This window comes from Hyposmocoma kahamanoa, unplaced genomic scaffold (assembly GCF_003589595.1).
Source record: "Hyposmocoma kahamanoa isolate Upper Pololo Valley unplaced genomic scaffold, ASM358959v1 97, whole genome shotgun sequence".
Lineage (NCBI taxonomy): Eukaryota > Metazoa > Arthropoda > Insecta > Lepidoptera > Cosmopterigidae > Hyposmocoma > Hyposmocoma kahamanoa.
The window spans coordinates 2,046,347-2,073,093 of NW_020655294.1; the positions used below are offsets into that span (position 1 = coordinate 2,046,347).

At 36.6% G+C, this 26,747-nt stretch overlaps 1 protein-coding gene across 1 annotated transcript in view; it reads left to right on the forward strand.

Annotated features, from left to right (window-relative positions):
• LOC113238594 (S phase cyclin A-associated protein in the endoplasmic reticulum) overlaps positions 1–6,778 on the forward strand; it is a 107,429-nt gene extending 100,651 nt beyond the window's left edge. The window contains exon 16 of the mRNA XM_026475422.1: positions 6,719–6,778. Coding sequence (XP_026331207.1) covers positions 6,719–6,778 — 60 coding nt within the window. The remainder of the gene's footprint in view (positions 1–6,718) is intronic.
• Positions 6,779–26,747: the final 19,969 nt, after the last annotated feature.

Sequence of the window (26,747 nt, forward strand, 5' to 3'; positions counted from 1 at the left end):
TTTCCATATAAGAAATAAAATTAAAGCAGTTACTGTGAATCACTCTCGTGTAATATTTTTCAAATGAACGTTAGACGTTTTACGTGTCCAGTGTCGATTTATATGATAAAACCGTTTAGGTCTAAAAATCTAAAGGGACTAGTAGAATTAGTTTTTAATAAATGTAACAATTTCAAGTGTAAGTTGATTACACATGAAATAACTAAAGTTAATTTGATTTGGTTCGATACACTACCACCCTCGATTCCTGCTGGTGTAGGCAGACTACACATCTCTACCCGCCATGCTCCGAACACACCGCTGTTATTTCCTCCATTAGGATCAGCCTGAAAAGTCTCTCTCTATATCCTTCTGTTGACGACTTCCATAAGTTGATGTGGCGGCGTTGGTTTTTACGGGAGCGACTGCCGTCTGACCTCCCAACCCCCGAAAGGGAAATCCGCTCGCTAGAGCCTCGTCCGTCATATTACATTTACACCTACATTCTGTCCGACTTCGCAGAGATTTGTACATCCTTTGTCTTCTATACAAAATCCTACACTACCCCCAGTTTCCTCACTATCGACGTTCTCGTTTTACTCTCTTACTCTCAAAAATCAAATTAATTATCTGCTAGCATTCATGACAGTCCATCGGTTGCATCATTCAGACGAAAATTAAAACAGCACTTCCTGTTAAACCAGGAACTTAATCAGTAACATAAATATAAACTAATAATTGGGTAGCCAATAATAATTGGGTAGTAAATAGTCAACTAGGGTTGGCTGGAAGAGATCTCTTCTAAAGATAAGTTCACCTTTGTATATGTCCTTTGTAACTTGTAATTTTAATGCCATTTATTTGTATAATAATTTTTTTTTTTTATAATTGCATTGTAAAACGACGTTCCCTTAAAAACTTAAACTCTTAACTGTGTATACAAATAAATATAAAACAGTGCCGCACCTAAAAGCACTCTACTCGTAATACCGGGGACATGTGGGCGCATGAAATTTTTAGCCTCGGTGGACGGGCGTAGAACGGGTCCTTGGGGCACTCTCGGTGTTTGAGTACTTTAGGGAAGAGGGATTACGTTTTATAGATCTATTTTGGCAACGCTCCGCTGATGACGTGTGCGTTAGAGTCGGCACGTTCCGTGTGATAGACGGACTATGCAAAAATTCTTTACTTCAAGAGAGTGCAGTTGTAATGGTTTCAAAGGTCTATATAAAGTCACGAGTGAAATTTATTCTTATATTATCATTGTTTCATATCTTCGTTATAATAAAGCCATATGTTCGTACGGAAGTTATTTCTTTTTTGTGATACCAACTGACTGGACGAACAAGTTGCGCGCCTGGTGTTAAGTGACACACCTGTTCACGACCGTAGCAGTGTCACTCAGAGTTTTAAATCGCATAGATCTGAAGGGTACTGCCACTGCGTACGTCAACTTGAAACATAAGTTGACAAGTCCAATGTGCCTGTAATTTCACCAGCTCCCTTGCCCTTCAAAACCGGAACGCAGTAATGCTGACTTTACTGCTTGGCGGCAGAAACGTTCTCAAGTTCACTTTTTCTCCACTATTATTACATTTGTACGATCCATAAACCAAAGATCACCTTCATTTCCTTATTGTCAAACTTCATGTCGTCACTTCATATGGACACTTATGGGCTTTCCTGTACCTCTTTTATCATCTCTTATAATAAATGTTGTGGATCGAGCCTTCTGCAAAACATTTTCTCTAAGGCTAGGTTTCTAAAGTCATAGAAATTTAATAACTTTCCTATTTAAATATGAAAAAGGTATGGACTAATTTCGTTCCTAGAATCTTTAAACGTTTCTCCTGAAAAAAATATCATTTTACAGATATTCTCCTATTACATCAAGATTGAGAAAAAGATTTGAATGATTCTTTTTTGTTGGAAAGAGGGCACCTCTGTAGTCCCATTTAAATTGGAAGAAAATATTCCACCTCTAAGGGTGGCAAACTAGGGGATGAATCCGTTTTCACGCACTTTCCGGTAACCGATTTCAATAAAACTTGGCAAATAGATGTAATTCCACCAACTTTTGAGCTCCTTGAGCTTTGAGCTTGAGCTTTTTGAGTCGACATTATTGCACGATTATCTGATTACCTGAGGGTCCAGTATAACAACGCATTAAGGGTTCTGTTCTGGCTGCAGTGGCGTTGTAGTTCTTCGGGGACAGAAGACGCTGCGTCTCCATGCTAGCCCGCCTCTGCGGTAGCACCATCGAACTCCTGAGGGTGTTTATAGGCCGGTGGCACTCCTCAAAATTTCAGCATTGGACGCAGCTTCACATAATTTACAAGCCTACTAAGACTAGTCCTAACAGACAAGATTTCAAAATAAATGCTTTATTATTACCTGTGCATCGTGAACAAACAAATTAATTGAAACTTGGGTAACAAATATTTTTAAACATCATTTAAGTAATGAGTTTGTCCGTAGAGCTTTCCAGTTTAGTTCCACATTTACCGTTCCTCCTTTGGTCGACTAGACTGGAACACTCCACCCTTATGTTGTAGATATACCACCGATTTGTAAAACGTGTATTGCTTCTTCCTTCCTAATACGTACGGCAAAAACTTTAAAACACTACCAGCACTTGTTTTTCCCGAAGTGGACAATTTAGGGCTATTCAAGGATAACCTTGATAACCGCTCACGCGATGCGCTCATCCTACCGCAAAATGGCGGCTATTTGGTTTCGCAAATTAGGAAAGGATTCAGTTTAAATACAAGTTTTTATAAACAAAAATTATTATTCTGCATTGCTAAATAAATACCCTCCGTACTACCAACAAAAACATCTCAAATAAAATGCAGTAATACACCGCAAATCGTGCACTTAAAAAGCACTAATTAAATTTTTGGTGTACTTGGATAAATATGATAATATTCTGTTTGAGTGGTTCTAACGTTTACCATGAAATTACTCCTTAAAGTATAGTTTATAAACATTTATATTCAGGGTAATCTTAAAAAACGCTACTTACGGTATGTTTTCAATAAATAAACACCGAAATCACCAGCCCAAACAATAACACACACGATTGTCGTGACGTATTTTTGAAGTTGTTTATTTTTTTTAAACGACAGACCCAGGCATTAAAAACTTTATGGTTTGCTAGAGTAGTTACCGAAATAGCAATTAGTAATAGTTCTTTTACCTGTTATAACAAAAAAATTCGTGTTCCGATAAATCAGTATAAGTATAAGTACAAGTATAAAATCATCACCGGCACCTCTAGGTGTGGTACGCGTCTACGGCTGCATGTATCGCGTGAGCGGTTAACCTATTCACTATAAGTGAATAGGCATTTTGTGGACAAACGCGTAGCACCGTCAGTCACATAATTATAGCCAAACGTGTGCCAAGAGTTCCAAATCAGCGTAGTGGTATGGTTTGCATACGCCCTTTATAGAGTGATATTAAAATAGAGTCCCGAATAAGGAGCAACTTGTACTTAATTTGTGAATTTTGTTAGGACTAATGGAGCAGACTTTTTAAAGGATTTTTGTAATTTCATGCAAATTTTACGCGTTCTATTTACTTAGTTGACAAATTAATTAATGAAACACAAAGTACTTGTCGAGTTCTTAGGTTTTCGAGTTTGTTACACATAAGAAATGAAACTGTTTTTCCGGATTTAAATCGCGTATATTTGTTTTTTCAAACAAACCGACGTTTCGGGCCCTTTACAGGTCCCATGGTCACGGTTGACGTTACATGTGGCACCCTTGATTTAATAAAGTCACTTCTGCTAAATGACAACTTCTCAGAGGTTTAAAGTTTCTATAGAAAATAGTCTATGACTTTTATGCATATAAATTAGAGATATAAAATTTCACATAACATATACATAATTTAATGATTAATATAAAGTTCGAACACTCGGAAAAAATTCCTTCGATCCGGTCGGATTTGAACCGACGCCGTGGCAGACGCTATACCAACTAAGCCACGGAACGAACCAGCGGACCTCAAGATTTTTTTTATGTGCTTGTTGTCATGTTTTTGTATTTGGTTTTTCAACGACTTTTTAGCCGTAGCGCCATCTATGAGAAATCTATGTATTTCGTCACCCAGTTAGATACCTTTAATAAAATAGAAAAATTCGTGAGGTCCGCTGGTTCGTTCCGTGGCTTGGTTGGTATAGCGTCTGTCACGGTATGCTAGCAGACCACGGTTCGAATCCGGCCGGATCGAAGGAATTTTTTCTAAATGTGCGGTTATTGTATTAATAATTATAACAAACTAGTGGCGTAACGTTCACATAAAAATTAATTGAATATCAATTTAAAATATACATAATTTGTTTCATGTAGTATTATTTTTGTTATTTTTATATGACAAAACCACGTTTGACGTGTGATGCATGTGGTTATAATAACGGTACAAATTATACAGATCGTGACGAAGGCCGAACCATGAATTACGATCTCTGACCTAAGATAATTGAGGACAAAGTTACGAGGTTTAAAACTATAATGGAACAAAAACTTTATAAATAAAGGTTTATTGTACAGCTTCTGTGTACTCCGTAGTAACCCGTTTAGCTCTTACAGGTAGTCTCAATGTAAGATGTTTCAAATAAATATTGTAAATGTTAAATGTATTCAAATGTATATTTAAACAAGCAACTCCTAGAGATTCTTGCTCATTCTTCTCAGGGGACTCTGCCTTACGAATGACCAGTAGAGTTTAAATATGACAATTTCAAGTGTAATTTGCTCACCTGTGAAATAAAGATGATTTCAATTAGAATTTGAAAAGTCCAGTATGGAAAATATGCTATGAAAAAAAGGCTGCTCCGCTTCAGTAGGGGTTCGATATACCGCCGTGTGTTTGATATTATCACTTCCTCATACCATAAAGTCACCTTTTTATAAACTCGATAATTACCAAGTAGAAAACATTGACCGTACACATGGATCCACCCCCGCTACTGCATCACGCGTGCCGCGCGCCGGGTGGCCACCCCTCGCTTATTAACTCCACGGATGGACATAAATATAATCATTTGTGACTTTTTAGTGTTAGTTAGTCATCTTTATTTTAATTTTACGTTTTCATGTTTTTTGTTGTCAATGCGCATCTCCATTTTGGTAATTTTCGAGATATTGGCATCAAAATTTTTTTGCTTTACCTATTTCTGCCGCCAAGCTGTAATGTGAACATTGCTGCGTTCCGGTCTTGAAGGGTAGGGATGCTTATGAAATTATAGGCACACGGTACTTGTCAACTTATACCTCAGGGTGGCTGGCGCGGCAGTGCCCCTCCAAGGTTTGCGGTTTAAAGATCTGAGTGGCACTACAACAAAAAAAAAATTGTTTCGATCTTATGATTAACTATTTCAATTAAATTTCAGTACCTTAATGAATTACTTGGAGTATTTGTAGTATATATTGAGTGATGTGACCTTAAATGGGCAGGAACTGTGCCTTAATAAATATTCTTTTTACTTTTTAAATATATTCATGTATCACCTGTTGGTTTTCCAAATAAATAGTTAAAAAAAAAACATACAAAAATCCGCAATCGAATTGGGCTTTCTTGGTGAACCCTCTCGTTAACGGTGACCTGTGCACTGCAGTGGAACGTATAAGAAATCTGTCGATGATGTTGACAAGTTGACTTTTGGACGAGTTGCATAATGATCAAGATCACAGTGGAATAGACCAATTGAATAGCTACTAATTTCCTATATTGACAATAATAGCATGTTTAAAAATAACTAGCCAGGATTACGTTGTTCTAAAATAATACCAATAGATCATCATTAGATGTTCGTTTGACCACAGCACGAAGTCAAATCGGTAATGCGTGCGCGCCACCCTTATAATCACCCCTCGTTATTAACTAAATGGACGCAACCCTTCTCGTTCATAAAAATACTTTTGTATTTGATTTTTAGGTGTGTTAATTAAGCATATGTGTGTGTGTTTTTAACTTTTTTTATGATACCAAGTCACAGGACGAACAAGTCGTGAGCGTCATGCCAGTTCATAGCAAGTGCCGCTCAGAGCTTTAAATCGTAAAGATCTGAGCGACACTGCCACCCTGTCACCCTGAAACATAAGTTGACAAGGCCCATGTGCCTGTCATTTCACCAGCATCCCTTCATCACCCTTCAAAACCGAAACACAGTAATGTTCACATTACTGCTTGGCGGTAGAAGTAGCTAAGGTCTTTCACAATTGGCTCTACTGCTACTAAAATTGCCTTTGTGGCCGAACGGTTACCATGCTGTACATGCCACGCAGAAATCACGGGTTCGATATAATTATATCTCTCGTGAGTTTGGGTGCAATTTGTCGTCTAATGTTACTCTAGTACGGGACTATAACACGAATGACATAAATGGCCTGAGAACACTTCTAAACGTTTATTATCGCCTGAAACAAGGAAACTACCATTTAAAATGTAATTTTTTGCACGAGGATAACCCCTTTGTTTACATTTTGGATTATGATTCAAACTATCATTTAATTCGTAGCTTTTAACGTCTGATGAAAGTTATCAAAATTGCCATTTTACAGAAGTGACCTTATTACAACAAGTGTGCGAAATATAGTTTTTTGTTTCTGTATTTTTCTCTCATATCTTACGGTGGTAACATCCTAAAGGTGCTTTGAAAATTTGTTATTCAAAAAACAAAGTTTGTATATTGTAAAATATTCAATGAAACACGTATTGCAGCTTTCAGTTCGCCTTGTTGAATTCTCCAGTGACCAGGAAGCTGGCTGCTACTTCTATCAAAGAATAAGCCTAGCCATTCAAAGTGGAACCGTTACCACCAAGGCAGGAAATCCCAAGGCGCGCTCTAAACAGTGGAAATATTTTCCTTTTTTTTATAATACCAAGTGACGGGACGAACAAGTCGTGCGTCTGTTCGACACGCCTATCCGTAACAGTTGCAGAGCGTTAAATCGCAAATATTTTATTGCCACTGCGCTCGTCACCCTGAGACCTAAGTTAACAAGTCCCATGTGCCTGTAATTTCACCAAAAGTTAGTTTAATTGCAGAGTTTTTTAATTTTACATGTATTTGGCGAAGTTGGAATTGAAAATGGTTGAAATCCAGAGGAATAAAGGATCAAGTTGTATAAGGATTTGCAGATGGCTCCATCTATTCTCCTGTCGTAACTCTGTTACTTGCGTTTGTAAACATTAAAGGTGTAAGAGATGCACATTAATGTCTTAATTTAACTTTACTGTTGTTCTTTTATTCTTTATCTCTATATCCAAATCCGTGACTTTACAAATCTAGAAAATTCAGACCCACTTCGGATGTCGCTTGCGCACTAATTTCCAATATCAAAATTGCTACAAAAATCGACTTGCTACGATTTCGACTGTAGCCATTTTGCTATTGAAATGGCTACAGTCGATATCGTAGCAAATTTTTTTTTTGCAAATGCTGTGTGCATACACACACACATACGTTTTAATATTATATTATAATATTCAAATTAAATTTATAATTAGAAGTTAAGAAAGTTGAAAATTGATAAAAAAAAAATTGTTTGTTTTGACGATGTTTGGAAATGCAAAAATTAAACACTAAATTAAGTATAAGTTAAAAATGTTAAATATGCATTTATAGCTATGGAAGAGCGGTGCCTCCTGACACAGGCTTGATTAGCTTAATAGGAGGCTTAATACCATCTACTGTTAATGTAAAGTTTGATCCGTCTGGATTCGAACCAGCGTCTTCAGCATGCCGTGGCAGACGCTCTCCCTACTGAGTTACGGAACAAACCAGCAGGCGTTACGAATTTTTCTGTGTGCTTGGTGCAGATTTTTGTTTTGTTTTTTAAGGACATTTTTGCCATCAGTGAGAAATCTACGAAAGATTTCCTTGAAAAAATAATTGAATATCGTGGCAGCAAAACTTTCTGATATTCAATTAACTTTATAAATTTACAACCTAATAAAGATCAGCAATAGAGTTTCACAATAGGTACTATAATACAAAAACTGGCATCTACACGAGATCTTATCAATTATTATTAACCTAAAACAAAAACTATCCCACCCCGTATCAATCCTGGACATTAAAATGTATAAGAGAATGATGCATGCCGAGGAGGCAGAGATGGGAAAGCCTCCGGGTTGCCCACGATTTTGGGCAGAAATGGGTTAAAACCGCTTTGGGTTTGGTTAAAAGCCCGGTCTAAACCCGGGTAGGTTAATTGGGCTTTAACCCGCTGCCGATCTTTGGGAAACGGCAAAAGGGGTATGACAGGAGCGTAGCAAATAGAGATAGGCAAGCTGGTATGTATGTAGCATTGTATTATATTACGACAACATTATCAACAAAATATAAAGCTACAAAGTAACATCAAGTCATAAACAGACCGCGAAAATTATTATTCATTATCCGTCATTTTATTTTCGTCGTGGTCGAGTAATAAATATAGAAAACGGCAGGCGACAGTCCATAGTACATTGGCACCCTCAGCGAGGATCGGGAGAACTCGAAGAGGGTTGTGAAAGCATATTTATGTTAGTTTCCTATTGACGTTCATGCTTTGCCTCTCTCTTGCGGCGCGGACTTGCTGAGACGAATTTGTTTTAATTTTGAGAAATTTCGTCATTACAGAATTCGAAATAATTCATTTTGAAAAATTGTTATAACACAGTTTTGAAATTAAAACAATGGGAATATTTAAAAATCCTTCTTCAAAAGTATGGATATATTAAGCACGCTTTACGCTTCTTAATTTTGGCGTTAATGGCTGTATTTATTTTATTGCTTGCAATAAACTGTCTTTATGGAATAAATTCAGTTTTAAGCCCAACGGCTGAGCACAGGCGTTCTGTAAAGCAAGGCTCATGCAGGTTGGTGACTTCACATGTTTTTCTAGGTTTGACAACCAATCCACATGCAGGTCTCATCATTATTTTTTCGCATATCGTTGACGAGAGTTATTACTACTGAACATTTACAGTTATACGTAATTAAAATCATTTCGAATGTGCGAAACTTTCGAAACGTTGACCTATGAATTAAAGGTCAACAATTTTCCCATTAGGTTACTACCATTGAATACAGTTAATTAACAACACTGAGCTCACCATGGAAGTTAGCAATCACAGTGCAAAGTAACAAACAGGTGGCGTTCATTGTTCTAACTTCACCCACAATCACTTGTAAAGCAATCTTCCTAAATGGTAATGAAACTATTTCTCGTGACCATGGGAACTGTAAAAAGCCCAAAACGTTGTGTTTATTTGAAAAACAGATATGAATGTGATTAGATAGTTTCATTATCAATATATAGCAACTCAATAAGCTTCTACTGTTACGTTGAAAATGGAGCATGCTTGTCTAGAAAATGCCTACTTACTCTCTCTAAAAATGTCTCTGTCAATTCGTCGTATAAAGGCGGGACTCAACGCACTTAAAGCTCAGCGCACGCATGTTTCTTGTGGAGACATTATATTCAATTGAAGTACCGTGTGTGGGACGATTCTGGCTTTGTATGAATAACGTGTATGAGACGTACTTTTTGAAGGTAGGGCAACTGTAACCCTTTAACTTACGATTGTGATAGAGAAAGTTATTTAATGTCATTCGATTCAGATATTCCTAAGAATTTGTCTAAAGAAGTACTATACTACAATACTAGTATTGTAAAAAACTCGAGTCCGGGGGTCTACATTTTAAGAGTCGACTCCAATTCACAAGACTTGACTCATAAAGACGGTTTACGATAGGATAGGTTTACGACTTGAGTCCTGTTTAGACTCAGGTCCGTGCTCCGATAACTTGCGCTCGACCCGACTCGGACTCGTGAGTGCTTTAGGCCACCGCACCGTGCAAAATGAGTTGAGTTTTTAATTGTAGACTCGAGTTTTTTACAACACTACCCATTACTGTGTTCCAATTTTGAAGGGTGCTGGTGTAACTACAGGCACAGGATTTGTGATCTTTGGGTGACGGGTGCAATGGCAGTGCCCCTCAGATCCTTACGATTACTGGTACTGCGACTGTTATGGGTAGGCATGTCACTTACCACCAGGCGCATGATTTGTTTATCCGACCGTAGCATGATATCATAAAAAAATTATGGAGTAAATAATAAATTAGATTCTCATATTACAAATACAGGGTTATTTTTAAAATACGGCACGGTACGAAACGAAGACCTCCATCGAGACTTGGAAATGGAATTCGTTGACAAGATATCTCAGAAGTACGCCGAAGCCCGAAGCCCCGAAGATCACGTGTACGTCGAGGCCATTCAGCTCCTTATTCGTCGTCTTGTATTTGAGATTGTAATGCATTTATAATGTACTTTACTAGTGCTTATAAATATAACGAAAAAAGAAATTAAAATGCTGTCAACCTTGCAGGACTAGATTACAACATCATAAATAAAAACTTTTGACAAAATATTTAAGTTTTTTTGTACTATCTGACACTTTTTAGATATCTACTATATTGGTAGCATAGGTAAGTTTAAACGTGCAAGCGTCCTTCGCCGCGACGACTCCCACCCCTGTCTTGCACATAGTTATTACCGCTTAGAACGATCTATTTAAATGTATTTATTTTTGTATGAAAATAAAATCTTATAAATTATTATAAGTCAAGGAACAAATACTGTTGTTTATAATGTTAGTAATATTGATAGTATTTTACAAAAAAATCTGTTCATGCTTTCTGAGGCATTGAAGCAAAAAAGGATTAAAAACTTTCACCTATTCAAAGGTATAAACAAATTTCATTTATCCCTACAAAACTTAACTCTTTGTTGTAAACTTTTTAATAAAGGTAAAATGTCTCGCGGCTACTCCGCCCCAGAAGGGTTAAACGTAACTACGCAATTAACTAATTGCCATATGATCCTAACTGTAGGTTACTTTAAACAAAAGAATACACGCAATTTATAAACGCTTTATAAGAAGACTGTATGAGGAATCCGTGCGTGTGAATTGACGGCGCTAATTCTGATTGGTTTGGCATCTCTAGTGTCAGACAGGGCGTAGCGTGTTTATGGACAACTGAAGGAGCTGCGTGAGACTGATTATGGAGTGCAAATGGGTAAGTCCAGCAACGTATGCCTCGTGTACGCCGATGACCAAGTGATACTTGCGGTGTATGGCAGAAGAAGCATCAAAAGTAGAATTAATGCAGTGGAGATCCTTGAGGAAACTTTGTAGAATAAAGTTGAGAAGTAGAGTCAAGGATACAATAATACGTGAAAGATGTGGCTTAAAAGAGGATGTAGTGACTAGAATAGAGTAAGAAGAATATAAATGGAAGGATTTTAAGAGGACGTCGCATAAGGACTTACTTTGACCAGATCAGTAATGTCCTCAAAAAGGCTGGAATCCGTAGAGACAAGAATAAAAGAAGTTGTATACGAAGGGTAGTTGCTCGAGATTTGTGGCAGAATAAAGTGGCGTTCCGTGGTCTCTGTCTACCTCTCCTGGAGGACTAGAGGGTGAGCTTATGTATTTATGTTTATAAGAAGACTGCTTATTAGTTAAGCAGAATAATATGTCGCACACGACATCAAATGCTGTCTTAACTCAAAATGTGGAATTGAGATAACCCGATTTGAAAATTAAAAACAAAACGAAGGAAACCAACATATATTAGCAGTATAGCTTCTTGTGAAAGAGTTCGTCCAGGGAAGTACTGCCACCTTACCTATTTCTGCCACCAAGCAGTAATGTAAGCATTACTGCATTCCGGTTTTGAAGGGTACGGGTGCTGGTGAAATTACAGGCACATGGAACTTGTCAACTTGTGTCTCAGGTTGACAGGCGTAGTGACAGAACCCCTCAGATCTTTGAGATTTAAAGCTGTGTGGCACTGCCATTGTTACGGACAGGCGTGTGGTTCCCACCAGCTACACCACTTGTTTGTCCCGTCAATTAGTTATTAAAATATTAAAAAAGTTATTAAATTCACATCTATCCTAAAACTTGAAAATAACTCGCACACGCCGCCACGCCCGCTCCCCCGTCAGTCGTCATCGGGCGCTTGTCAAAAATTTAAGCTCGCGTTCAAATACCTCGGGATTTGACGCTCCGTGCGAACGTTCCGGACTTTCTAGTCGACTGAAGGAAAGACAATGAGTGTGAAGAATTTAACTCAACGGCACTTACCGTAACATCCAAACCAGTGTCAATCAGATCAAAAAAATCCAAATTGAATTTATAGAGAATAGAACCCGGGAACTGTACTAAAGAGCTACCGATGCCATGCGACATTGAAATGCACGGCCATATTTCAAAGGTCATATAAAGTATTATTTATGCAACTAATTCAAGTATTTTAAGCCGAATTTTTGCTGGACATGTTTCGAACCAGTCCGTGATCATTAATCACAGTTGTTTGTTGAATCACCGCTGCGGACGCTGTTTAGCAAAGATTCGACTTAAATACTCGAGTTATTCGTTAGTTTCATTAATAATTATAAGCACTCTTGTCTTTGGCATGTTCATCATGTTGTTGTCATTTGTAGAACAGGTTATACCTTATCTTTGCTACTGTATCGCATATTATTTCTTTTATGTTATACATCTGTTGCTTGCTAGTCCAAGCGTTCCTGGTGTATGAGACAACGCGGCGTTTTTAGTTTTGTGTATTTATCTTAAACGTCGATTGTAAACAAATTGGGCACCGAACTTGAACCCTGTGATAGCCCGAGGTTAAACTACTTAATACCTAAAACAAATACGAGTTTTAGGTTTTGTTTTTGTTTTCTGGTACGTTTAAAATGTTGACATGAAAGTATCGTGTTTAAAACATGGCGGAGAAGCTTTTTACAGACGAGGTTTACGTAATATGGTCCAAACCATCTTCTTACAAAAAATTCGTGTTATTGCTGTGTATGAGTTGATATATACTATTGTATAACTTTGTACGTATTCATCTAAATACGGTATTACACGCATGAACATATTTAGAAGAACCCGGAAAGAAGATTGAATTACACATATACCAGAGAACGATTAATTTGAAAAAAGTTTTTTTTTTATTTCGATTAAACGTTCTGGTATATTTGACCAGAGGTTCATATTAACGTTGTTATCGTAATTCAACATTTTTTAGCGTTCCTTTTAATATATTCACGCTTAACATAGAAAAAAACCAAAAATAATATCGAGTGCTGTACTCTGGACATTTCTTCTTTGGATAGCTAAGCTTATTAAATCTTTTATTAAATTCATATAAAATTGTGTTTTGTAAAATTACTCCACTAATTTGTTATAACTATTAATACAAAGATCGAAAACTTAGAAAAAATTCCTTCGAATCGGCCGGCCATCAATTCAATAAAATATTTAATTTGAGGTAATAGCGACATCTCTAGCCAGGGTTGGTAGCTGTAAAGGTATCTAACTGGGTGACGAAATACATTCATAGATTTCTCATAGATGGAGCTACATATATACTTATCCGTAGCACCTGCTGACCATGGTGTCTTCGGTTTTTGTTTTTGGCGTCGATGTTTACGTGGACATGGGGGCCTCGAGGGTCCACACAGATATTTACATGTGTATATATAAACATGTAACCTAACGTTATTTCCAAATATAAATAATTATAATTTTATTTTGTGTTATCAAACTAGGTGGCATAATTTCATTACAATATGGAACATATCACACGTCGACGACTATGTCTGCCCGTCATTTTGGTTATTAATGATCTAACTGTGACGTTGACAGAGAAAAGGGGCTTTAAAATACAGTGCAATATAAATGTGGAAGGCGCAGTGTATGAAACTAAGTCATGAGCCTGATTGGAGCAAGTTTGAACAGCAGTAGAGGTTTTTGTAAAAGAGTTCGTCCAGGGAGATAATGCTACCTTAGCTTTCTGCCGCCAAGCAGTGAGCATTACTGTGTTCCGGTTTTGAAGGGTAATTTAGTGAAATTACTCTGACTGGGATTTGTCAACTTATGTCTCAGTTGACGGGTGCAGTAGAGGTGCTTCTCAGATCTAGATCAGAGGTGCTGCTCTCTCAGAGTGCAGTGTACATGATCCGTCGTCCCGCGCACTCTGCTGCGTGGTGCGTGGCAGTGTGATAATCGCCTTAAAGTCTGAGTGGCACTGCAACTGTTATGGACAGGCTTGTCGCTTACCATCAGGTGCACGACTTGTGTGTCGCATCACTTGGTATGTAACAAAATTACTTGAAATTGTCATATTTACCTAATTTTTAAAACCAAACTATTTTATTGTTTATGTAATTCATAACAGAGTAATATACTCTGTCTCTATAGACAATTGTTTACATTTTTATGCCAAATGTTTATCCGGATACAGTGAGACTATACTTATTTTGTTATATGTCAACTTATATGTATACAACCTATGTGCTATATGTGCTACCAAACTGAAGTTTATTGATTTGGAGAGAGCTCAAAGGGCGCTTTTGGACGTCAAGTATTTCAAACCTTTTAGTTTTTCTACGGATGCTCTATATAAGATCGGCAACCTCTTGAGTGTCAGAAGCTGTACATACTGACAATGACCCTCAGACTACATAAATCGCTGCCGTTTGACCAACATAAACAAAATAAACGAAGAAATGATATCGTAACATATTCACGCAACTGTCCGAACAGCATTTGCCAGTCGAGAGAACAAATTGCAACATAAGATGCTTTTATGTTTACAACTCCATCAACAGAACGTTACGAATGTATCCCATGAAACAATATGACTGTAAGAAGGCGTTAAATCAATGGTTGAAAACCCTTTTCTTATGAGGAAGTGGAAAGTCTCGTAGAACACATACCGTAATTAGCAACACTACAAATCATTTAAACACACACACACACAAGTTTATGCACACATTGCATACTGAACATTTGTAGTTTTTTTTTCTTCTATTTTAAATATCATTCTATCTTTAAACTAACCCACTGATTTGTTCTAAATTCTCAGTTTTAAGCTTAGTTGCAAGGCTTTCCCAACACAAGCATACATTTGCTTAATGGGAGAACCTGATCTACCATTGTTGAACCAAATTGAGAAATAAATAAATTTTAAATATTTAACTTATAATTTATGTTTGTGTATGTGCAATCGGTGGAGAAGAAACAATACGAAACGCCTTTTTGTACAAACGTCACATCGATTTACATTTTACCATTGACAGTTACTACCTATTGATAGTTATTAATGATTTTTTAAAGTCATTATTGTTAAAAGGTTTTCTAGAAAATGTGACAAGTTACAGATGTTTGTTACAAAATATACATATGTAACATTGTAATTCATTAGATGACTTTTTTTTAAAGATATTAACAGTAAAAACAATTACTTTTTACTGTAGCGACCACTCTATAATCATACATTTCAAGGTAGTAGTAATACACATAGAGTGGATAGTACCTCCCTCTCATCATCATGCATTCTTTTTTATATGGTTATTTTATTGTTCTTATTTTCATAATTAGCTTAGTTTTCACGGTGCACTTCACAGTGCAACAGAGACTGAGACTCCGGATAAGTTTTGTTAAACGTGTCGACCCTTTGAGCGTTGAGCCGACATAGGCGAGGAGCAACCTTTGGCGCGAAAGAATACCATCTACGTTTGTCCCGCCTTCTGAGAGTTTTCCTCCTGGACACGAATTGCCATGGCCGATCTGGACATCTTTGAATAGGCTTCGAATTCACGTTGGTCGGAGCAAGGATAATTTGTTCAAACGATGGCCCACATCATATCGTACCCAGCGTGCCCTAACACCTGCACGCTTGAGGATTTAAAGGCAGCTACTAGGGACGCGGTCGGAGTAGCTGTGTTCTGGGCCACAATAGTATAATGTATGTCATCGATACGATAAGAAGAAGACGGTGCACTAGTTCTTAACTGTAATATTGTGTAAATATATTTTGCAGGATATAATTAAATAAATAAAGAATATAAATCATCAACCTATTTATACATCCCACTGCTGGGCACTTCGGGTTGGGGACTTCATGTGTTTTCCGAGTATTGTGAACCTATTTCAACGTGCAAATTTCATCACGATGTTTACCGAAAAGCTCATGGTAAATTTCAAATTAAATATTGCACATAAATTCCGAGAAACTCAAAGATGCGAGACCGGATTCGATCTCGCGACCTCTGCTTGAGAGGCGGTAGGTCAAATCATTAGTTACCCCCCTCTAAAAGCACAATTACTAGTTATATAATTAATTTTTATAACGTAAAATGGTTCAGGAAATCTTAACTGTCGTCAGTACTTTTTAAGGGATGATACAATTATTATTACTTTTATCTACACACATATCATAAACTCTCTATGATGTGTTCAAAAACAGCAAATTACGACCAGCATAAAGATAAACTGTTTTGTTAGAACAAATTTCTTATCTGTGAAAATGTTATTATTGCATAACGATGTTATTATTATATTCAAATTTCGAACATCTCTGAAAAACAAAACAATTTGATTGGACCTCAATTCTAATATCAGTCGAGATGAAGTTTTATTCAGAAATGAAATGTCAATGGCAAACAATTTTGATAATTTCACACGTTACTTGATATCGAACGATATGATAGTTGGGACCGATTCTAGTTTGTCTATGAATTAAAAATAAAAACTACGGTTGTGTGACATGCGTGAGGAAAGTTTTTATTGGCCGCCATTTCGCCAGTCGTAACATGCGGTTCCTGAACACATCATAGAGACCTTATAATATCTGTATATATAAAGCAGTGTATGTAACTGTACATAACAGGGCACTCGTGAGATGTTTTTATGAAACTCGCCTGTCTGTATTTTAATGCCTTTCATTATGTAACAGTTACATAAACTACTATACTGTATCAGTATTAAGAAATGAATATTAGAACTCATTTATTAAAATGCAACAGAATTACAACCCTTGTGACAACACAAAACCCACCCTTGTTAATTAACCTCATCTGCCACGATCGCATGTCATATGAAGTCACGCGACGCGTGCGCGTGCGCATCGAATGCCATCTGGTATCGTAATCTCTATCGTAATCACGTGTTTTATTAGACTCTACTTTGTATCATAGGAGTTAATGATCCGGTAGAATATTGACTGTAATATTGTATTTGGCTTATGGTTCTTAGTTACGAATGTGACAACCTCATAGAATAGAAATTATTTCATATTATTAATGTCATAATTCTGTCATCCTTATTATAAATAACGCATATAAATAACCTTAAGTTTTATTGTTATCTAAAAGAAATCTAAAAATTATTAAAAAAACAAAATCCAGACTGCAAAAATATTCAGCTGGAAAGATAAAAAAAATTCCACCATCTCACTATTTTGATATATGCGATACTAACGACACCTCATATGTCAAAATCCATCAAGGCGTACAGCATGAAAAAGAAATAGTCATACATTTATACATACACTTGAAACACATACCCTCCCGCAGCCGGGTAACCATGTCAATTACGCTGACTCTGCTCAACAATAAAACTGAAACTAAATAAGATATTAAAACCGCTCATAGGGGTTGTAGACCTCGTTTTGCTCATTCTAAATATTATGTCAATAACTTAATATTGTTAAAAATGTCGATTACAACAGTATGATGAGAGCAGAATATTACATAATAAATATCTACTATTACTAATACAAACAATAATAATCACCATAAAACTAAAAGTGGCACAACAAAAAAATAAATAAACTCAAAATATTATCAAACTACGACGACGTCAAATAGAAATAAAATTAAAATTTCTTCGAAAGAAATTTCTGTACACTCTAAAATTGATTATCTAATAAGAGGAGTTTTTTTTTCAGTTTCAGTCGGGTATAGAACAATTCGTCGTGTGTAATACTTTTTGAATTCGCGGGTATCTGGTATTTATTCTATATATACCGGTTCCTCAACTAATAATGCAGGGGAAAATGCAAGAAAAGCGTAGTCGTGACAGAAGGAAAATGTTGTGGTTGAAGAATCTGAGAGACTGATTCCACCTTAGCACACGTTCCCTCTTTCGTGCGGCAGCTTTGAAAATAAGAATAGTCGTGATGGTCGCCAACTTTCGTTGTGAAGCGGCACACTAAGAAGAAGATATTTATGGGAATCATAAGAAAAGATATTTATGGGAAAAATAAGAAAGGTTATTGCGTTTCGGTAGAATCGATATTCCTAGCATATGTATATTAAAAATTACATCAATAGTATACATATATAACGTAAAATAGATAAATCAAATTGTGCACTCCTGCTTAACCTAAGTGAATATTCCAAGCTAGCGGTTTTACATCGGCGTAGTAGACAGACGGGCAAACAGTTATCGGATCAAGCCATTGCTACTCTGTACAAACCTCTCCAGAAAAGAAGCTATACGATCTTTAAAATGGCACTAAATGCGTCAACACCAGCTTAATGTGTCAGTTCACCAACATGTAAAAGATTGTTGCTGCAAAATCCCTTAGAGATGCAAAGTAAGGCAAAAATTTCTTTACCGAAAAAGGAGCTACCTTATATATTTAGTTGCGGGTGCGATGCGCAGGGTAAACAGCAGAGGAGCTAAAACCTTCCGGGAGCGCCCCCGTGGGGGAGAACCCGAGTTTTAGAACAGGGATTGCTATAGAGTCGAACTTGTATTGTATCGCACATAGTTAGAGAACTAATTGTCTATTTTGTTGCCACACTTTTATCGTCTTCTACTCTAGGTTGAAATAGATAGCCATTTCTGTCGAAGAACAGATAACCAATGGGAAATCCTTTAGTGGAGATCATGACTCGACAAAAGTAGTGTAAGACGCTCGCCGGCAAAACAAAGTGATGATCTGCAAAAAAAGCTAGCACCTGACAAAATGGCGTATACAGGGTGTAAATTTGAGACGGGGCAGTAAGGCCAGCCACCTTAATCGTAGTTACAGGAAAACGGTTCTAGAAGACTATCCATGAATTTCGAAGATATTTTGATAGGCATTCACAGATTTTGAAAAAATGGTACAGTCAGCAAGATAAAAGGCAATTTTTACAAAACTTTTTTTTATGTTATTCGATCCGGTCTCTGTTAAGGATCAATAGTCTCTATGCGACCAACTGAGGTAAGAGTACTTGAAATATCAGAAATAGCAAAAAACTTATTACCATACATTTTGTAGGGACATATTTTACACATATTACACAACAATTAGATAAAGAAAGTAATCAATTTGAATAATAAATAAATAATTTAAATAGCATAGTACCAAACACACACAAATACACAGGACAGATATAAAACACAAGTTACTTTATAAAACCTGCGTCCCGAGATTGCTGTTCAAACAGCCACAGAAAACTTTTATGTTTACAAGTTGGTAATGTTTGAGACACTGCCGCACGAACAGGAGTTCTTGCGGCAATTTATCATTGAAGTCTCCACATCACTTCTGTCCTTCACCCCTATTCCATTAAGAGGATTAAAAGCACGAGGCGTTGCACTGTAGCTACAACCATAACTACGGTGGCCCTTGTAATAACAAGAACATCATGTAGTTGTCTCATGTTGATAAAATACACTTCAATATTCTACTGAAATTCTGTTTCTATATAGTTTTATTTGTTGATTTATGGGGAAACTTGATATTAATGGTGGCTCTTTGACTTTAAAGGGCTTGACACAATTTTGAAGGAAAAACTTAATTATTTCATTTATTATTAATAATTATAATTATGTGCCAAGCAACCACACCAATACCTGGTCTCAAACCAAGGAATCTCCTGTACTGTCTGTACTTTGATTTAAAATTTCACGATTTTCGTGAGTGTTGTGTAACGGTCTAGTGAGAACCCTAGTGCACAAATAAATAATGAAGATCAAGTGTGGGTAGTTAGAAAAACTCGCACAGCTAGAAGATGCTGATACCCCCCTCTTCAGTCCCTTCGATACCATGGACGTTGCAATATGTCCGAAACGTCGAGGTAAACAAAATATGTTTTGTACGTGATTAAGTCCCGAATTAAAAAAAATCTGTACCAGAGCAATGGAATTCATTCTGGAGCACTAGCCAGAACACTGCTTCGATAAATTCATTTCCCAAATTGGTTTTATCGAGAATCGAACCTCCACTTTTTTATGATACTAAATGACAGGACGAACAAGTCGTGAACAACTGGTTCCGGTTTTGAAGGCTAAAGGTGCTGGTGAAAATATAGGAACATGGGACCTGATCTTTGCGATTTAAAACTCTGAATGGCACTGCAACTGTTATGGATAGGCGTGTCGCCTACCACCAGGCGCACGACTTTTGCGTCCCGTCACTTGATATTATAAAAAAATAACTGGGAAAAGAGCTGATGATCTGTCACTTGGTGTCATAAAAAAATCCTAGCCTCACACACTTGACACCTCTCACGACTCGTTTCTCATTCGCATATGTACCTTTTGTATTATAGAAAAGACTCGTGCTCAGTAGTTGAGCAGCAAGTTGCACCAATACAGTGTTTTATACAATAAACGCGTCCTAATGTAAACTTTCGAATCCCAAAATGATTGTCTAAATTCGAAGTGTAGTGTTTGCCGTGGCACTCGACGTTCGGAGGCAATAACATTCAAATGCGCCTCATATCCGGGCCGATCCGGCGCTCCGGACGGAGATCCGGGCCCGTCATGGGCACTTGACTGTTTTCGATTACACTTTAGACTGATTAAACTTTACTTCAAATGGTAAAATTGTTGTTGTGAACTGCTGTAGTTGGCTGCACATGGGGGATGGATAACGTTTGCACAAAAAACAAAAAGAAAAACAAAAGAGCTGTGAAAGAGGTCGTCCAGGCAAGTACTGCCACTTACCTATTTCTGTTAGGAAGAAGGGTGCTGGTGAAATTACAGTCACTTGGGACTTATCAACTTATGTCTCAGGATGACGGGCGCTGTGACAGTGCCCTTGAATCTTTGTGATATAAAGCTCTGAGTGGCACTAACAACTGTTATGGATAGGCACGTCGCTTACCATCAGGTCCACAACTTGTTCGACCCGACCCTTGTGTTATTAAAAAAAAAAATATTAATTTTATTTTTCATCACACTGGCTCGTAAATGGTATGTGGCTAACTTGACTATAATATCTCAAATAAAACTCACGGGCTTTTTTTCTTTCTTACAGCCATGACAGGTAAGGAGTTTTTTTAATTTGTAGCAAGACATACTTCCCTAAGTAAGAAGGTTACTTAAGTTAAGAAGGTTACTTAAGTTCAAAAAAATTGCAGTTCAGCCACATACTACTTAAATACTTATTATTAAGAATAACTTTTAATTAATTTCAATTATTTTCTGTATAAAAATTTAGCAGTTTTTTTTAACGAGCCGTCATGGCTCTTTATTTACATTTTACAATAATTTAGTTCGAGCTGTGTTGTCTATGGAAAAATTAAAAAACAAAAACCCGCCATTTCACATTTTTTCCTCGCAAATGTGATGAAAAACAATGTATCTATCACGGACAGTAAAAAAAAATACAAAACTTTGGCTTCGGGCTTCTAATGGATCATCGTTAGTAGTTTCTTATTTACCGTCTTTAATATACACAATGTACACGGCCTCCATGGCTCGACAGTTCGCACCGCGAACGCTGAATGACGAGGGCCCGGGTACGATCAAGTTGGGAAATTATACTTTTCTGAGTTGGTTCTGGTCTAGGTGTTCCGGGTAGTGCCCTGGAGTGAATACCGTCGCCCTGTCTTTTCCTCCCTCCGCACAAAATAACAAAACGCAATTACAGTCGCAAATCAAAACCACCATCAAAAATATATTCGACACCCGTTTCGACTGACGAGGCATCCTCAGGAGTTGTTAATTGTTTAACACTCGCCGAAGAATGATTTTTCTTCATCTTTCTTTATTCATTCTTTCTCTCTTCGATCGAGTATCGAACAGCCGACAAAAAACACCGGAAAATTATCTCCATGATAAAACATTCAATACAAGCGCAGCTATTCTGCACTATTTAACCTTTACTGGTTTCGTGGAATAGCATGTTAATTTACTTCTATTTTTATTAACATGAATTTCAATTAAGTTACGCCTGAACAATAAAATTGGTTAATAAATAAAAATTTTTTGCTATATTATCTCTATTCAGTTCTCTTTATAAAATTGTTATCTTAGTTAAGGAAGAGCGGCGTCTTCGGATAGAATTCCTTAATTACTTAATTTGGTTGCTTTTCATTTAATTACTGAATCTGTGTTTGTAACTTATACCGATTGTAATTTAAATTTTGATTCTCATTTCATGAAAAGTAGATGAAATTTGGATTTTGAGGGCCCGAAGCGTCGGTTTGTTTGAAAAAACAAATATACGAGATTTAAATCCGGAAAAATAGTTTCATTTCCTATGGTTTAATTTATTATTAGTCCGAATTCGATAATGATTTCGTGACTTGTTATGCCCACGCCCGCAAAAGTATTAAAACCATTTTAAAATATCAGAGGTGATCCAGTTGTTACAACTATAGCGTCTAAAGCCGAAAGAGCGGTTCTTAAACACATGATTTGAAATATTGCAATTCATATTGGGTACTCCCGGTCCTGTACCGCCCGCATCCATCTTGTATATTTTCTTCGTTTGTAGATAATGATATTAGGTAGCCGTGACTATGGGACCTGGAAAGTGTCGTAAATGGCAACTTTTGTATATCAATCGGAATCTTAATATAGAAGCGTACACATATTTTTCATAACATAAATGACATGTCCATGAATGTACTGTAACTTTAGTGTACGAATGTTAATCTCTTTAAACTTATCTCTCATAGACAATCTGGGGCCCAGATTGTAAATTGCCCTAACCGCACGTTTCTGCAGGACAGGGATTCTATTAATATCAATAGTGTTACTCCAAAGCAAAATGCCGTGTGTTATCATCATTAAACTGTGAAAGTAACTGAAGTAAACCAATCTAGCGGTTTCGACGTCTGCAAGTTTTCGTATTTTTTTAATCGTGTACACTACAGAGCTACGCCGTTAGGAAGTATCATCACCAAACAATACTATCTCATATTCTAAACCCTCCACGAGGTTACGTGGTAGTAGGCAAGTGTTTAATATAAACTAAAAACAAAAATGGACCTAGAATTGAACCTTGGTCAATCAAGCCAATTTCTCTAAAACTTGTGATCCATAAATAAATGAGTTTTTAATATAGAATATAAAATTCAGAAACTAGCGGTAAACAACAAACAAAATTTAAACTACACAGTTAGACAGCCGACCACTTGACTCTCCCAAGACCGGAGGCCGAAAATACTTTACTATTTGAGAAGCACTCAATAAGTTAAGCGGTCTTTATGTGAAGTCTCGCAATTTGCTTATAGATTATAAGGAATTTACGGACCTTTATGAACTTGGAAGTGTTTGGTAGGGTAATAAGGCCCACAGTTTCTGTACTGCGTGTGTGTAGTAACGGGGTATCTCATTTAAGAAAACAGGGCTAATTATTTTATATTATACAATAATAGCTTTCGCCAATAATTACTTTAGAATGATAATTACTAACACAAATCTAAGTTTGGCAGAATTAAGTACATAAGTAAAAACAATGCTTGTTTTTTATATCAAAACAATGCTATTGTAGTTGTCTATGAGTGTCCATGGCATCCGCGACATTGTGTTTCCCTAGTGTAGTAATAAGTGTGAAAGAAAAAAGTTATGTGCTTTAATCTGGCATCCCAAGAGATATGCCTATTCAAAGATCTATTAGATACAAACCCAGTGTCTACGGTCAGCACAGTTATATACATGCATAAGATGACGTCTAGTCAGATAGTCGACCTCTACATTTAGACAGATCATTGACTTTTTAGAGTTCGCTGCTTTGTGTCGGGGTTTTTTAAATTTTAATTTAAGTAGGTACGTTATTATTAATTTAAGACAGCACAGGATCCTATGTCTTTTAAAAAATGTTTAAAAGATTTCTTGTTGTAAAAATCATTTTACCAATTTGATGAATTTGTTGATGGAGGCACATGACATTATTTTGTATTTAAAAGTGATAAGGAAATCTAATTTGACGTTGTATTTATTCATTATTATTAATCACAAATAATAATAATGAAAATAAAAATATTTTTTAATACAGTTGCTCAAAACGTGGTATTTTTCGTACTATAAATCGTGTCGAAAGTTCGGTTTTTCGCACCAGTGCTTTTTACTTTTCTATTTTTTTTAAATTTACTGTTTTTTCAACTCTTAAACATAGAACTAAAGACGTTGTACATTTATTTAATATTTATGTGCTTTGTGACGCAAGTCATTCCTCATTAAAACTTATATTTACTTACAAACATCTTATTTGTTTAAATTGCATAGGTGTTTTATAAAATAATAATAATAATAACGCACACACTCAACATAGCCCCGAACTAGGGAAACCCTGTGTCGCGGGTGCCATGGACACACACATAGACAACCACAAATTACACCCAAACTCACGAGAGAAATAAATGTAGGTCATACAATTATTTCTCCCGGCCCGGGAATCGAACCTGGGACCTCTGCGTGGCAGTCATGGTAACCGTTCGGCCACGGAGGCTGTTAAAATAACGGATTACATTTAAAAATACCAAAATATTTTACATAAAGATGGCTGATTGAGTATTAACAATGACCGGAGGTGAGTATTGCGCGCGACCGCTGCGCGCTGCGCCACTGGAATAGTAATTTCAATGTGGCTGAATACTGGCAACAGTTGCCATATTGAAAAAAGTCGGCCAAAAAAAAGTACTAACTTTTAATTCATTTACATTCCCGCCTTTTTCATTTACTTTTTTTAAAATACGGTTTTATTTTACTTTCAATGTAGTTTTTTCGCAAATGTATTTAAACGCGTCATTTAATACACGTGCGGATTTGTTATTTTCACTTGTCTCGAGTCTCGTGAATAATGACTAACTTTCTGCATTTGTGTCAAAAATAACTATATTTTCTCTTTACAAAGGTGTTTATAGTGTTAAAATGATTTACATGAAGTGCCGAAATATTTGAATACCTTGGTAAGGGACTGGAGTCCATACTAGGAAATAACCTGTGTGGCGGATCTCCAGGCTCTCACCCAACTGGATAATTATGTTTAGAAAGGTAGCATTACAACGTTAATATGTTACAAATGTCACTTTCAACACTACACTTTTACAAGATTGATTACAATCTTTTTTACAATTATGTAAACAGAAAATTAATAGCAACTACAATGAAGTCATATAAAAAAATATATTTTTCATTACTGACTCGTTAACATTGTGTGTTATGTTCGGTCTCTTATTTGTATTTGATTTAAGTTATTTAATTATATATTTTTTTCCAACACAGTCCCTATTGCTAAGGAAATAAATTACATACCCACATAAACACACGAATAGTAAAGTACCTATGGGTCGTATTACCGTACTATTGCAAATACCTACGTGTTATTAAGTCAACATATTACTTCGCCTATAAAATTTTTAAATTCGAGATAAACCAGTGGCACACGCGACTGTTGATTCCAGATGATTCTATTTACCGGCGGAACTGTAAAAAAGCGGCGCCAGCGCATCGCTTTGATGTGTGGGAGCGCTGGAGTAGTTTGTGATCGGAAGCAGTGGAGATAAGAGTGGCGAAATATTTATCAAATACCTGATTTTCTAACTACAAAAAGTTTTGGATACACCTTCTCTTGTTGAACTGAGTTTTCACAGAAACATTTTATAATAATTACAATGAACTTGAACAAGCTAACAAGATATTTATTTATAGTTATTATTGAATGATAAAATTATATAAAATGAAATAAAAAGTGGGCAACCCACTTTTTATTTCATTTTATATAATTTTTTTAAAATTTAATTCTTTACTCATATTACAATAATTTATTATCTAGAAACTTGGCACTCTTCAACCTAAAGGGTTTGTTTGAGTGTTGGTCTAACGATATGTCGCCCTCAAACAAATTTATCGATAATATAACGATATATATATCGATACTTGCTGTTTCGATATCGCCGCGTTCGGACTCGGATGGGACGCAGTGCGCATGCGTTAATACAAATAATACCGTAGTTCCGCGAAAATAATGATCCGAAGTGAAGGTATGCTCGACTTCGGACGGACAGAAGAGGCGTAAACTTTTGCAGACCATCAAACAGCGAAAAGTTCCATATCTGGGTCATGTAATTAGGCATGACAGATAAGAGTTCCTAAAATTGATAGTGATGGGAAAAGTCGCCAGTAAAACCTGGTCGTAGGAAAATAATCGTGGCGGAGGAACTAGAGTGGACTTTTTTGCAATAGTAAGTGATGGGATGAACAAGTCGTGCGCCTGATGATAAACGATACACCTGTCCATAACAGTTGCAGTGCCACTCAGAGCTTTAAATCGCAAAGAACTGAGGTGCACTGCCTCTGAGCCCCATAAATGTCCCATGTGCCTGTAATTTCACCAGCACCAGAACTGGGATAGCGAGTGCCGACCAACTGTTCAGTCTCGCCGGAAATAAAGATAAATATGCTGAGCTGACTGCCAACCTTCACTCGATGGAGAGGCACCTTGAGAAGAAGAATGAAAACGGAATTCGGATTTACTGCGCAATCCCTGCCAACCAACAACCTGCATGTCGAAGAAGGTACACAAACCTTCGGAAACGGGTGAAGTCGCCTAGTCACATGGTAAATCATCTCCTTAAAGAAGTAGTCCCAGCTGTAGGACGTTAGTTAGAAATCAGAAACATTTATTGTATGAATTGGTAAAATACAGGTGTTAATTACACGTGATTAGA